The sequence below is a fragment of the Artibeus jamaicensis genome, unplaced genomic scaffold, assembly GCF_021234435.1.
Source record: "Artibeus jamaicensis isolate MK-2021 breed Jamaican fruit bat unplaced genomic scaffold, CSHL_Jam_final contig_482, whole genome shotgun sequence".
In the NCBI taxonomy this organism is placed as follows: Eukaryota; Metazoa; Chordata; class Mammalia; order Chiroptera; family Phyllostomidae; genus Artibeus; species Artibeus jamaicensis.
In genome coordinates, this window is record NW_026521857.1 from 2,434,837 (window position 1) to 2,449,346 (window position 14,510).

At 38.5% G+C, this 14,510-nt stretch overlaps 1 protein-coding gene across 1 annotated transcript in view; it reads left to right on the forward strand.

Moving 5' to 3' along the window:
- The first annotated feature begins 5,734 nt into the window (after positions 1 to 5,734).
- The window catches only part of LOC119051282 (phosphatase and actin regulator 1-like), a 73,558-nt gene continuing 64,782 nt past the window's right edge, over positions 5,735 to 14,510 (forward strand). Inside the window, exon 1 of the mRNA XM_053668229.1 lies at positions 5,735 to 5,837. Within this exon, the coding sequence (XP_053524204.1) occupies positions 5,735 to 5,837 (103 nt within the window). The remainder of the gene's footprint in view (positions 5,838 to 14,510) is intronic.

Here is a 14,510-nt window from a genome sequence, read left to right on the forward strand (position 1 = left end):
GAATAAAATTAGGCTCCTCTTCTCTCTGAGACTTGGTTTTTTTTTAGTCCATCTTCCCAACCCTCCAAGCCTTCTTTAGTTTTCCAACTACCATCAAAAACTTCTCACAAGAAATGAATGGAAATTCATGTATTTTAAAGTAAAAGCAACTCATGATGGCTTTAAATATTTCCTATCCCAGGGAGATTGCAATATGAATAAAGCACCAAATAAAATGTTTGTCATACTCCTACCATTTAATGACATGCTTTAATGGGCAAGGAAGAAAAGATTTTTTTTTTGAGTGATGGATTGAAAGGTAAGAGAGTGACTTGCCAAGCAGAGCAATACTAGTGCTATTGAAACACAATTCTGAGGTCAACTATTTGTTTTTATAAATACATAAATATATTTAAATAAATAAATATATTGTTTTTATATGTGTTTAGCAAGCTACTTCTTAAGCAAACATCTTCAATCTAGCTACCTGTAGGGAAACTCACTTTAGATGCAACATGGCTCCAGCAACAAAAATGTCTGGGAAATGTTGATCTCTACTCTCTGTTTAATTCTCTGGGACTGTTTAACTGTCTACAGCCTCAGCCTTGGCTGACAACCCAGAAAACCAGAATGCTGCCTAAAGATGAATGTCCCTTAGGAAGGAGGTTAATGAGGGTACAGAGTGTGATAACTGCCTGATGTTATCTCTTAACTTAAGAACGCATTGTTTTCTGGTAACCTAGAGACTACCCACCATATTTACTATGAACTTCCTATAAAAAGAGACCTCATCCTGGGAGGGGGTGGATTTATTCCCTGCTGGCCACCACTGGGAACAGCAGCTTTGCCACTCTGTTTAAGTTTTTCCTACTAAATCTCTTATGAAATTGAATAAAGCTACATGCCAGTTTTTTGGAGTCAGTCCTGAATTTAGATTTTTGGGGTTATCTGCCAACTCTACCCCACCAAGGGATGCAAAATGTTCTCATACTTTAACAGAGCCTCTAATATTTTAAAATTAAACTAGTTTTTGTTGGGCAAAAAGAAACTTCCCAAAGATTTCATGCATTAGAGAACAGAACTTTATGCATTCCAACACAAATGTAAAACATGGTCTTTTAGGGAGCTCTGCAATTTTTTTTAAAAGGCCATTATGGCAGTTAAACATGTAAAGTTAATTGTAATATTGTCATAACACAAATTTCCTTATCTCCTAGCAAACAGAAAAGCCCAAACGGACTCTGATAAAAGTCAATCCAGTAATGTAAAAAGGGCCAAATTGTGTGACCTTCTTACAAATTATGTGACCTTCTTTCCCAGAACGTTTGGGACTTGTGCTATCCAAGAGAATAAATAAATATACCTCAAAGAAATTAACACAGCTGATATGTTTACTGGTCTTCATAGTTCATCTTGATAGATGCTCCCATTTTGAATTAGTCAAATACTTCTTCCCTTCTCTATATAGACATATCCTTTTACTACCAAAACGAACAGAAACGTATACACATCTCTAGGTCTTGTATTTTTAATAGTCCTATATTGTTTCAGCCTTACAGTTCTAAACCTTCATATTGTAATACCATCAATTAAAAGATAAAATTGTACTTTGGCTTTTTAAAAAATATCCCTAGCTCACTGAGATGTTAACACTGAGTTAACTTTTAGAACTGACGTCTTGAGGATGTTGTGGGCTGAATTGTTCAGTGCTACATAAACATTACTTTGAATACTTGATCCAACCTTGTCTTCTTCTCTGTCTGGTTCTATTATACCTCCAAACAATGGGCCATTATAAATGTTGCTTTTGGTTACAGTTATAAAACAGAATTGAGCTGATCATATTCTGACATTGGCTTTTGAACATTACAATGCTTCCCCACTTAAAAAAATCCCTCATACAGATATTTCTATATATAAGCTACAACAATGTTCCCCAGAGAGTAAAATTATTTTTTTTGAAGACGTAGTTCAGAAACTGGTCAATTTATTTTAAAGAACCCAGTCATTAATTATTTAGCAAAATGAAATCTCTTTTTGCAAGTGGATAATCAATCATCCCCTTTCCAAATACATTTCTTTTTTTGCTAAGTTAACATTTTTCTCTCTGAGTTTTCTTAAATTGTGACCCTTTCACATTATATGTAAGACATTTCAAATTTCTCTTTCTTGGTCAGCTCTCCAGAACTAACTGACCTCTACGCCCATCCCCCAATCCCTGGGAATCAACTCTATTTTTCAAATTTCCAATGTAGTATCTCCTTCAATCACACATTCATTTGTCTTCACCTAAATAATTGGTGTTTGGTGTTTGTCAGTAGATTGCGTATTCTCTTTCTCTGTCTCTCTCTGTCTCTCTCTCTCTCTCTCTCAAATGAGTCATTACAATTCAGTAGAATCACAATAGAGAGTTCAGAACCTCTCGCCCACACCGTACTGTAAGCTAAAGGAACCAGCTTTCTCTTATAAATGTCAAGTGTTCAGCATGTCTCCATTGGGGGCTGAATAGAAATGTAACCTTAGAAAAGTTAAGTTCCTGGATCTGGGCAAAGCTTTGAGCACAGGCATACCTCATTTTATTGTGCTTTGCTTTATTGCACTCCACAAGCATTGCATAGCTTGCTTTTGTTTTTTTATTTTTGTTTATTTTTTACAAATTCAAGGCAAAACCCTCTAACAGTAAAAAGATTATGACTCACTTTATTGTGCTGGTCTTAAATCAAATTCCCATTATCTCCAAGGTATGCCTACATTCTGAGTCCAGAGTTGACTTTTGACTTTTTCTACAAGGGCCTGTATAATTGGTAGTTTCAGCTACCTCCTTCATCGGGCTTAACTCTCTTCAACATCAACTTTGTGTCTAATTGGTTCTGAATAAGTAGAAAAACCCACAAGAAAAAATAGCAGGATTTTTTTTATGTTTGTCTTAGGGTCTGTCAGCATAGCTATGTACATGGAAGGGAAGAGTCTGGTGGTCTCCCTTCCAAGGCATATCAAATGTAACTTCTTTTATTTTAACAACCCAAATAATCCTACACCCTGTCATTCTGGTTACCAATTCTGCTTGGTCAACAAAGGGTACAACGAGGTTGTAAAAAACCCATTAGAGGGCTTATGTTTGGCTATTATTATACCTTTCATGAGCAGATCTCAAGTATTCTGACTAAAAATCCTTACTGAGGTTTGATAGAAGGATATTCAACCAGCATAAGTTCAAGTATCCAACCAAAGCTTTTGGTTTTTGTTTGTTTGTTTGTTTTTTGGTGTTAGGGGTATTTTGCTACATTCAGACAGAGACGAATACATGTGGACAGATTGGTATGATTTGGGCAAAAGATTTGACCAAGCAGTAAGAGGCCGGATGAGGAAGAAAGACAAGGATAAAGGGAAATGGGTGAAATCAAATGTGCACTCTGTATTTAACTCCAGAATATGGCTCACGATTATAATTACCCACCTTGCTTTGCAGCTCAGAATAAAAGTGGCGCTGCACCAAACCCTACCCAAGCAGCGGTCGTGATTAGAAAATACTCCACACCTTGGAGAACCGAGGAGACAGAAGCATAATTTTAAATGCAAATTAAATTGAGGGGGTAGCAGAGAGAACACATAAAAGACAGTAAAACAAAACCTTTCAATTTTCTTAAATTAGCAGTCTAATGTGTTCTAAAGAGCAGTTCCACTCAGATCTTTTTTAGGGGTTGCATTTCATCACAATGTAAAATGGGCAAATCCATCACCTTCCCCTGTTCATGCTCTTGAATTGAGATTGAAGGGAAAATTAGAAGCTGTTCATTTAGGCTTGCAGGCTCAGCATCGTGCACAGCTTCTTTTTATGCTCAGTGTCCTGTTGAAAGCAGCCAACAAGTGCTGGTGAGTACCTGCTAACTTTAAGACTCTTTCTTTTATATATCTTTTTGGCTACCTTTCTTTTGGTGGGGGTTGGGGTGTGGATATGGGAATCTCACAAAAGATTTATGTTATAATGCTTCTTTAGAAAGCTTGGAAATTTCAGACAGCTTTTTAAGCGTCTTCCAGTGACTGATTCACAGAAGGCAAGAGAGTTATTTTCAGCCTAGATGCCGATGGCTGATCTTCGTAATAATTATAACAGGAGAATAGTTAACGTGTGCTAGCTAAAATGACCTTTCCCTACCACCCTAGATAGCATTAGGGTAAGAACTGGTGCCCCCAACAATTTCTAAATAACTTTCTTATCATATTAACTATTTAATCATATAATTTTGTTATCATTACAAGTCAAACTGGGACTTGGGACTATAAAAATAAAATATTAAACCACAAATCGTTATTTTAGTGATTATGACATTTCCCTGCATAAGAGATGGGCGGAGACAGGGGAATGGCAAATGGATCCACGTGACACTGACATGTAGATTTTGATGGGGATGGTTTTCTGCCAAAGTTTTACATAGGAAACTGGTCATTTTCTTCTTTCACAGTGGAGGATACAAAGAGGCTAAGGCTGGCGTCACCTTCTGTTGCTAAGGTAACGTGTTCTGGGCCATTTTATTTGATAAAAGCAAGTCCAGTGGATGGAATACGTTATTCATTGCCATTCTAATAAAAAAATCAAAACTGTTTACTTCCATCGGGAATGTTTAGTGAGATCAAAGACTCTCTGGCTGAAATTGCTCTTGCTTTTATTGCCGGCAGTTGGCCCTTGATATTTGTTTTCTTTTTGCAGTAAGTATGATTTGTTGTTGGGGTACCTTTGGGTATTTATTAAAGTTTCCTCTTACCAGACTTGGTTTCCTAAATTAAAATTGTGCACTGTTAAAAAGAGAAATAGCTGGGTTAGCTTTCTGAGCTTGATTTTAATGACTTTGTCTTGTTGATTTTTCCAAAAGCATCCTGCACAAACAGAATATAGTTCATTTGTGCAAGTGTCAGGGAAAGGCTACATATGCTCGAAAGAACCCAACAGGCAGAATGTTTTCAGTGAAGTATATAAGCTTCCTGACAGACTAGTGCATGATAATATTGTGGGGATCATTGTAACTCTGAAATAATTGTCGCTGCTCTATAGAATTCTTTCTTAAAAGCAGCCTATGTCAGGGACAAACAGGTAATAATCCTGTAGCATTTTATAAAATGTGCTGGAAGGAATCACTATAAAGGAAAGAATTCAAGGCATTTTACAGCAAAGATGTCAGCATGTGTCATAAATGCAAAGCATCTCTAAGTGGAGGCTCTGATTCCCAGGCTATTCTTGCTGCCCAAGGGGAATCAGAACTCTCTAGATCAATTGAGGATCAATATTAAGAAAGGCTGACACTTAATGATGCCATTTATCAGAAATCCCTTCAAATAACAGATAGCATACGAATTTAACTGTATATTTTCCAGTCAGTATACAACAAGGAAAGACTGGTATGCCATCTCTCTTTAGACTGGATCATCTGGTTTTTGTTTTTTTTTCCTGAGTAGAATATATTACTTTAAATGAATGTTAGTTTAATGTGGCATTTTCTCATACAGTAAGAAAGCTCTGTCGAAGCGTGACTTTAGAATTGGATATGCCAGTCGAATAATGGGATATTATAATGGTATAATTTAAATATTCAGTATATATGTAATTATACATTTATATACTGTATATTTAAATTTTTATATGCATGTTCAGGGCTTTAAAAATCTCTTTGACAGGCTAAAATACTGTGAGTTGTTTTCCTCTTTCATAGGTATACAAGTGACGATTTTGTCTTAAAACTCTGTTTTTAAAACATCAAGGATGGATTATCCCAAAATGGACTATTTTCTGGATGTCGAGTCTGCTCATAGACTCTTGGATGTTGAGTCAGCTCAAAGATTCTTCTACAGTCAAGGAGCTCAAGGTAATACATAAAATGGGAGAAAGAGAGAAAAGGTTAAGTTTGAAAGGCATCAAGCATGCTTTTACCCCCGGAAAAAGCTGAGTTTGCGGGCATTGCACTTGAAGAGACCTAGGGCACCCTGACCTATCTGACTGAAATCCAGCTGGATTAGAGGCTCCTGAGATCAGCTTGGAGCTTCCACAGATGCCTTATCTATTTTAGATGAACGCAGCCACTGCCTCAAGGAATTAACTTTGCACATGGGGAACAGTAAGGATCGTGCCTGTTATGAAGTGTTGCTGATGTGTACATTTTTATTTAATATTTCAAGATGGTCAGCTAGGCTCCAGTTTGCTCACTCATCTGTTCAAGAGTACATTTAGAATGTTTTCTCACCACATTAGAGTACAGAAAGAAGCTGGATTGTTTTGTTGGATCTCCTGGGAGGCAGGAGAATTTTTTAGCATATTTTATGTTTTCTCTTTCCCATAGGATAGTTAGGATATTCAGACAAAGCAACTTGATGCTGAGCATATCTCGAATGGTACAGCTGATGTCCTAAGGAGCAAGGCAATGCCTATATTCCTAAATAGAAAAGTAGCTGAATTCTTGGAAGTCACAAGGCAGAGCTGAGAAGGAAATGCTGTTTTGATGTCCTCTACATGGGTTTTACCTCACTCTCAAGCCAATTTCTCATGGCAACTTTGAGGGCTTGCAAGCCTCCTCCTTCTCTGTTTCCATTTTTCCAGGTGTAATACAATCTTCTTAGAGTCAAAAATGATTAGAATTTATCTGGTTTATCTGTTTGGGTCAGTTCACTCATCAGCAGAGCTTAAATTCACTAAGGTGATATGATAGCTAATTTTTCTCACCACCTGGCTGTCTGTAACTAGCATTGCTACTCTCAACCATTTAAAAAGACTTGAAAATGTTACTGAAGTAGGAGAAGGGTAGAGGCTAGCCACAACCTTCAGCATCCTCTGGGTCTGCAAGTAAGAAGATATCAGAAAGAGAATGTGAATGGAAGACACAAGGGAAAGGGGGCTGAGGCAGGGCTCAATCCCATCTTCTGTCCCTTGTTTAAACATTGCTGGGTCCAGGCCATTCAAAATAAATGGGAGACTAATGTTCGATGGTAGAGTCACCCACTTGAGCTGCATAACTTGGCAGAACAAGGGAAAGGAGGTGGCAATTAATTGTAGATAATAAACTTGTCCACTTTGCCTTGCAGTAGAAATAGTTTAAACATTTAAGGAGATTAGGCTTTGGGTTTTTAACGGAAGGAAAAATGCAGGGTGTGGGAGTCTCAGAGGACTCAAGGCAGCTTGGTGGTTGTCAGCAGATGGAGCTGGGGGTGGAGTGGTCAGAATTGTCACCATCAGTGACAGGTTTAGACACCAGAGTTGGAATGACTAGAAAATGTATGGGAGGTGGTAGCATAAGCTACTGCTGCTTTCTGATATGACATTCATTTTAGGGTAATAAGAATGACATTTCAATCAAAGAATTTTGAACTTGTAGTAAGACTGGAGGTTCCTTGAACATCATCTAGGTCTATTTCCAAAAAAATCCCAGACTTCTTAAATCAGAAATCCAGGTGTAAAGCTTAGGAGTTTGAATTTTAAGCAAGAGCTCCAATGATGATGACCCAGCAGGCACACCAGTCTAGGGAACATTTAAGAAACAGTTCATCCAGTCCAGTTTCTCTCTTTCCACCCCAGAACAGGAACACTCTCCTTCATATTAGAGGCAAGATAACACGGTGGTCCAGGGTAACACCCTTAACCCTGACTGCCTACGTTCAAATCCTGGGTCCAACACAGAGAATCTGGGCAAAATAACTTCTTTGATCTTTAGTTCCCTTCCCTGCAAATAATAGTGCCTAACTTATAAGTTGTTAAGTGTATTAATGAGGTAAGATTTCAAGGTGCTTAATTTTTGCAACATAGGAGATGCTATACATAAGCAAATCAATAAAATAAACGTCCCTGGCAAAAGGCCATCTCTCCTCTGTTTGAGATGTCAAAAGAAGCCACTGCCTTTCAAATAAATGTGGGCTGATAAAAATTTAACTTTCTATTTCAGGTAAACTTTTAAAAAATAAATATTAGAGCACAGTGATCATTTCTTGGCCTCATTAAAATGTAACTCAGAGAAAAACTGAAAAATAATGGAAGTTTGTCTTGGTACTCCCTGTCTACCTAGCCTTTCCTTTCATTTGGAAGATAAGAGCCCCTTTCCTTCCAACACCTTATCCAGAGCCCCACCACCGAGGCCTGCTCACCACCAGAGTCTCCTTTCCAGGCCTCCACTGACGCTGTAATGTGGGGTGTCTCATTGCATCACTGCAGCTCCTTCACAGCTGCTTCCTACCACTCAGAACCCATGCCAAAGTCTTCCCTAGATAACAAGGCCTTCAGTCTGATAAATTGCTCCGAGTGAAAGGGCAGAGGCCTGAGGACCAACGGAAGGAGAGCAGCATGGGAGCTGGCTCTTAAGAAAGGTATCTGAGGCAAGTAGGGCCACATGCTGCTGCTGAATCACAAATGCACGGTGGCTCTCTGTTTGGTCAGCCCAACCCAGGAACAGAGGGATGTTAGTAAGGTCAAGTAGCCATATTTTCCTGGTACCTTCTTCTGGAACTTGGGCGACCGAGGACGTGGTCAGCTAAACTGGTGTGTGATGATTACATTTTTTGAGTTGTCTGTCCTAGAGTTCATATAGATATTTCTACAGATTGATCAAGTATTCTTACAGGTACAAATACTTTTAAAGGAGAAAGCAAGAAAATATGAGAGTCTCTCATTTTCCATATTACCATTCTTATACCAACTTATTTACAAATTCATAAACTTCTTGGAAGCCAGCCACTTCTATGTTAATAACATGCAAAATGTTTATCCAAAGCAATACCACCAGGATCATAATATTTTTTACTCTAATAGTTTTTCAATTTTTCTTGTAAGGTGGTAAGAGCCTGTCCCTAAGATGAAATTTTTTTTTTTACCTAGTAAGAACAAGAGGAACACAGAAAGGTGAGAAGGAAAAAAAGCTATTCATTCTAATTTGAAGCTACTTCTTCTAGAAGTCCCAGAGATTTTCAAAAGTCACTTGCCTACTTTGCTGAGTAACATAGCTTGTTATTTTCTCTCACCTTCACTTTTCCTTGGTTTGATCCCAAGGTCAGGAAGATGAGCCCATGTCTCCAGGGATTCTGCTTTAGATATGTGATGTGTTGCCGAGAGCAGAAAAAAGCCCAGAGTCATTTGTTCATCTCTCCTTGGTGAAGGATGCTCTCCTGATTAATCCGGGAGTGTTTTGTCAAGAGTACATTCTGCTCACACAGAGGGAGTTCTTTGAAGGACTCCATTAACTCAAGTGGAGAATTCTGGTGGCTGCAGATACCCATGGCATAAAGGTCAGCCAAGGGTTGACATCACACCACTTTAAACTACCCATCTTTCAGGTTTTGACAATGATATCACACATACTCAACTTCAGACTGTATGATTTATTTTACTGAACAACTGAACTAAGATGAAGTAATAATATCAAATCACAAAATTAGCATCATCATGGGATTTTTCAGGTTGAAATAGATATTACAGATCAGTGATTCTCTTGGTCCCTCCCTAAAGGAAGTGAAACAGAATTTGTGAGGGCCAGACCCAGGTTTCAACACTGTATTTTCAACAAGCAACAGGGTAATTCTGATGAGCACTGATGGTTGGGAACCACCGTTATGGATCATTAATATCTTGCTACTCACAGTGTGGTCCTGGGCTAGCAGCATCAGAGCCTTCATCCAGGAGCTTGTTAGAAATGCAGAATCTAGACCCCCCCCCAAGACCTAAGGAAGAATTATCTGCATTTTAACAAGATTGCTAGGTAATTTATGTTAAAGTTTAAGAAGCAATGATTTGATCCTGTACACATTAGAAATACCAGTGAGCTTTCACAAACTCAAGGCCAGAGTACCACAGCAGACTAATTAAATCAGTCTTTGGGGGGGAGCCTCACACTTGGAAATGTTTGTATCCGTCCTCAGTGATTCAAATGCGCAACCAGAGCTAAGAACCACTGACTTCCCATTTTATAGAAAAGGAAGTTTTAGCACCTCAAGCAGCTCTTCTTACCTGAGTATCTTTATCTACTCAGGTATTTCCTTTTATATGAATCCAAACCACTGGAAAGGTGCAAATGGAGGTTTTTAAAAAAGGTCAGACTCTATGTTTGGTGCTGCACTTTGCATATTCATTATCTTCACTAATCCTGAAAGAAATTTAAGGAAAGAGGAAGTATAACAGTCATTTTGCAGATTAGAAAGACTATACACACACACATATAACACATAGACACAGACTACTGTGGTGATAGCCAGAAGGAAAGGGGTTGGGGTAGGTGGAGGTGGGCAAGTGGGGCTAAATGAAAATGGAAAGAGACCTTGCTTGAGGCAATGGGCACACCATGCAGTGTGCAGATGATATTTTGGTGAGTCACACACTTGAAACCTATATGGTTTTGTGAACCAATGTTGCCCTAATACATTCAACTTTAAATTAAAAGACTATGCACTTAGAAGCATAGCTGTTTGAATTCAAGTATATCTTACTCCAATAACCCCACAAATAATGAAGGTCACAATCAAGACCAACTCACACATCCAGAGATGCTGAAGCTCAGAATGGTCCAGCCACATGCCCAAATCACACAGTTTACAGTGAGAAGGAGAAAATTAGAACCAAATCTCATACCACATGCATCTTTGCCCTTTCCTCTGTGTTAGATTTCTTTTCTCAAAGACCATTCACATCTTTGGACATTTAAATCACCTTCAAAAAGGAAAATACATTAAAAGAGAGAAAATTGACTAAAGTCACCAGGCAATCAAATTTATGACTCCTGCTCACAATCTCCCCTCTTTTATTATTTTAAATAACTCTTGACATTGGAATGCAGTACCACAGTCATTGTGACTTCATCATAATGCATCTTTCCTATCATCTACATTGTCTTGTTCAACAAAGGGAAATGCCAGTTTTGACAACTGATAAATGCCACAGCGAGCAGCTAAGAGTACTTTCAAGATGTTTTTGGAAATAGAGAGGAATTCATTTAACCCCCTTATCAATCATTTTCTCCCCCAACTGCCTCCCAGCTCTGCCTTTAGCCCATCCTGTGAAATCTGTCAGAAGTGCTGGCTTTTCCATCTTCGCTTTGAGTTCAATATACTGGTACTCTAAACCTAAACTCTAAACCTCTGGGACTCCTTAACGGGGCCCCAAGAGACAAAGACATTTTGTAGCAAATAATTATTTGCAAATCAACACAATAGTCATCATTCCTCACAGAATGAGCTCCTGCTATTTTCTTTCTTGTGCTTAATGCAAGACCGAGCCCCAATGTCACTTTCTCTGTGAAGCCTTGCCTAACTTTTTCAGACCTTTCTCCCCCAATATTCTGTTCAGCCTTCATTAGAGCCACTGTGATACTGTATTATTCTGTTTCCATTGTTTATTATGAACTCACATAAATGGTTTCACTTCTCTAAGCCTCAGGGTCCTAATCAAATAGATATAATGCTACCTCTGAATATATAGAAGTTTTCAAGAATTGACTTATTCCTATAAAGTGTTTAGTACATTATTTGCTATTATTGTTCATTGTCAACACTATTATTAATATTTAGGTGTCTGTTACCTAACTTGATCATGACAATCTCCTTGATATCATTGCCTGGGTGCCTATTGTCATCCTGGTACACAGTAGAAGTGTTAAGAGTTATCAGATGTGTCTGTGAAACTGAAGGAATGAAAATGCTTAGATCTGCATTACAAAGAGAGACTTGGGTTTCAGGGAAAGGACTTCCTAAGACCTTCAACAAACTAACATCTTCAGTTGACAATAGAGGCTCTGCTTAAGGCCATAGGGAGGAACAGGTAAAAATAATTTTCAAATACATACAGATGCAGGAAATGGTAGAAAGTCATCAACTCTGCAACATCTCCTATAAAATAGAAGAAAATTTAAAAATCAAAACAACAAGAAAATATAGATGTAGGGAATTGGTAAACTATGGAGGAAAATTAACCTTTAAAATTAATTTCAAGGGGTCCGTGAATAGTACTTTTTTGAGAAGGGATTTTTAATATACAATAGTCTATATTAGGGATTTTAATAGTCTGTGAAGACTGAGTTTTTATTCTGCCTAAAATTAGAATTGTGGAAGAGGTGACCACTCAGTGCTCGCTGTGATAAACCTGAGATCAATTCAAAAGCTGCTCTGCATATGTTCAGGAACTAGCCCTGAGCTGAACCTTAGTTGAAATCATTTTCCCTTCCTTCTTTATATATATACTGCCCATTCTTACCATTCGGGGCTGATTAATCCTCCACCCAGCTACCATTCACATTCCTGTTTCTGAGCAGAGTCAATAAAAGATGACTGCAGTTACCCACCTAAGCCCCACACTGAAGATGTGCACTTTTAGAACCAGTCACTACACACCAGGGCATGGTGTTTCCAGGAGTCTTGCTGACTAGCACCAGGCTATTTTCCTCTTCTGTGTCTGTCCCCCGAGACTTGAATGTCACTGTCATAGATGTGGCTCATATTTGGACTTGCAGTTCTAATTTGCTCCATAAGGGTGAGGGCAGAAACTGTGATTCCAGAGCAACTGGATCCTTCTTTGGGGCAGGATTGCCAATTGGATTATAACCCTTTTCATTCACCAATCTAATGTCTTCCCACTTGCCCCTCAGAATTTGGCTAGGACCAGCACAGCAAAATCAGCCACACCGTCTCTGTCTCTTCATGGCGATGTCCTAACCAAGCAGTTTACATGTAATCATACTGTTTCCCAGAACCTTGCCTCTGAGAAATGCTTCAGATCACACTTTTCTGAAGTTTACAGCCTTGCTTTTATGGTACTCAAGTCATAACCCTCAAGAAATACTTATTTTTTTGCTTTCTGTTTTTCTCTGTAACTCCAGCCAGGAAGCAGCACGCTGTGCTTCACACATGGATGACAAGCTTAACTACCAAGCCTTCCTTCCCAACCTCCCACACACTCCACTTTAGACCTCTAATTGCTCACACCCAAGCTCCTCAAACCAGTATTTAATACAGGGAGCATTTTGTGTGAAGGCAGATCAAAAGGAAAGATATTGTTAAGATAGCCAGCCTGCCAATTCCATCCATATGCAGATTTCCATGAAATCCAACCTTCTATTTCTGAGCGTGTCCTTGGAACAGTACACAAAGTCACAGTCTTAGCACTGACAATTTGTCTGCACACCTCTGCCCCCAGCAAACATCTGCTCTGCCACACATTGTGATTCAGGGCCCATCAGTAAAGTGGGCATGAATGAAGAAAAGAACACAGAGAGGATGAGAGAATGATAGAGAGGAAGAAAATCATATGAAAATACAATGAAATAGTTCCAATCAATTAATAACTCCTACTCTCACATAAGACATACCACAGGGTGGATTAAAGATGCAGCCCACACACAGCCAACGTCAACCATGACCCAAATAGCATAAACAATTAGAAGGTGCTTGGGAAAGAATTCTCACTTCTCATTTGCCCAGCCAAATCTGTTCTGCTCTCCAGCAAATGTTCAGAGCCACCCTCTGTGGCTGACTGAGTTGGCAGAGGCAAGGATAGGGAGTCTAGCACATCCAAATCAGCTCATGGCTAATATCACCTTTAATATTTTAAAGAATATCTCTGTAAACAATCAGACCCACACACTCACACAATATCACTGAATGAATATTGGTGTTAATTTAGATACCAACTCTAGGAATGAATAGAGAGATTATTTTACAGATCTATGTTTTTCTTTCTTTTTTTGTTTTGTTTTCTTTTTTATTATATTTTCCATTACCATTTATCCCCTCTACACCCCTCCCCCTGCAGTCACCACACTGCTGTCCATGTCCATGAGTCCTTTTCCCTTTTGGCTCTGTCCCACTATCCCTTAACCCCCATCCCCACAGCTATCAACCTGCTCTTTATCTATGAGTATGTCTCTATTTTGCTTGTTAGTTCAGTTTGTTCATTAAATTCCACATACAAGAGAAATCATATGGAATTTGTCTTTCTCTGATAGACTTATTTCACTAAGCATAATGCTCTCCAGTACCATCCACAGTGTTGCAAAGGGTAATATTTTTTCTTATTTATGGCCAAGTAGTATTCCATTGTGTAAATGCCCCATAGTTGTTTTATCCACTCATCTGATGATGGACTCTTGGTCTGCTTCCATATCTTGGTTATTGTAAATGATACAGCAGTGAACATAGAGGTGCTTATGTTATTTCTAATTAGTGTTTTGGGTTTCTTCAGCTATAGTCCCAGAAGTGGGATTGCTGGGTCAAAGGAAACCATCAACAAAATAAAAAGACAACCCACAGAATAGGAGAACAAAGTTGCCAATACATCTTTTTGGCAATACATCTTATCAGTGATACATCCCCAATATATTGTTTGCTGATGATAAGGGGTTAGTACATAAAGAACTTATAAAACTCAACACCCCCAAAACTAACAATTTAATTAAAAAAATGGGCAAAGGACCTAAATAGACACTTCTCCAAAGAGGATATACAGACAGCCAATAGACATATGAGAAGGTATTCAATGTCACTTGTCATCAGAGAGATGCAAATTAAAACCACAATGAGAT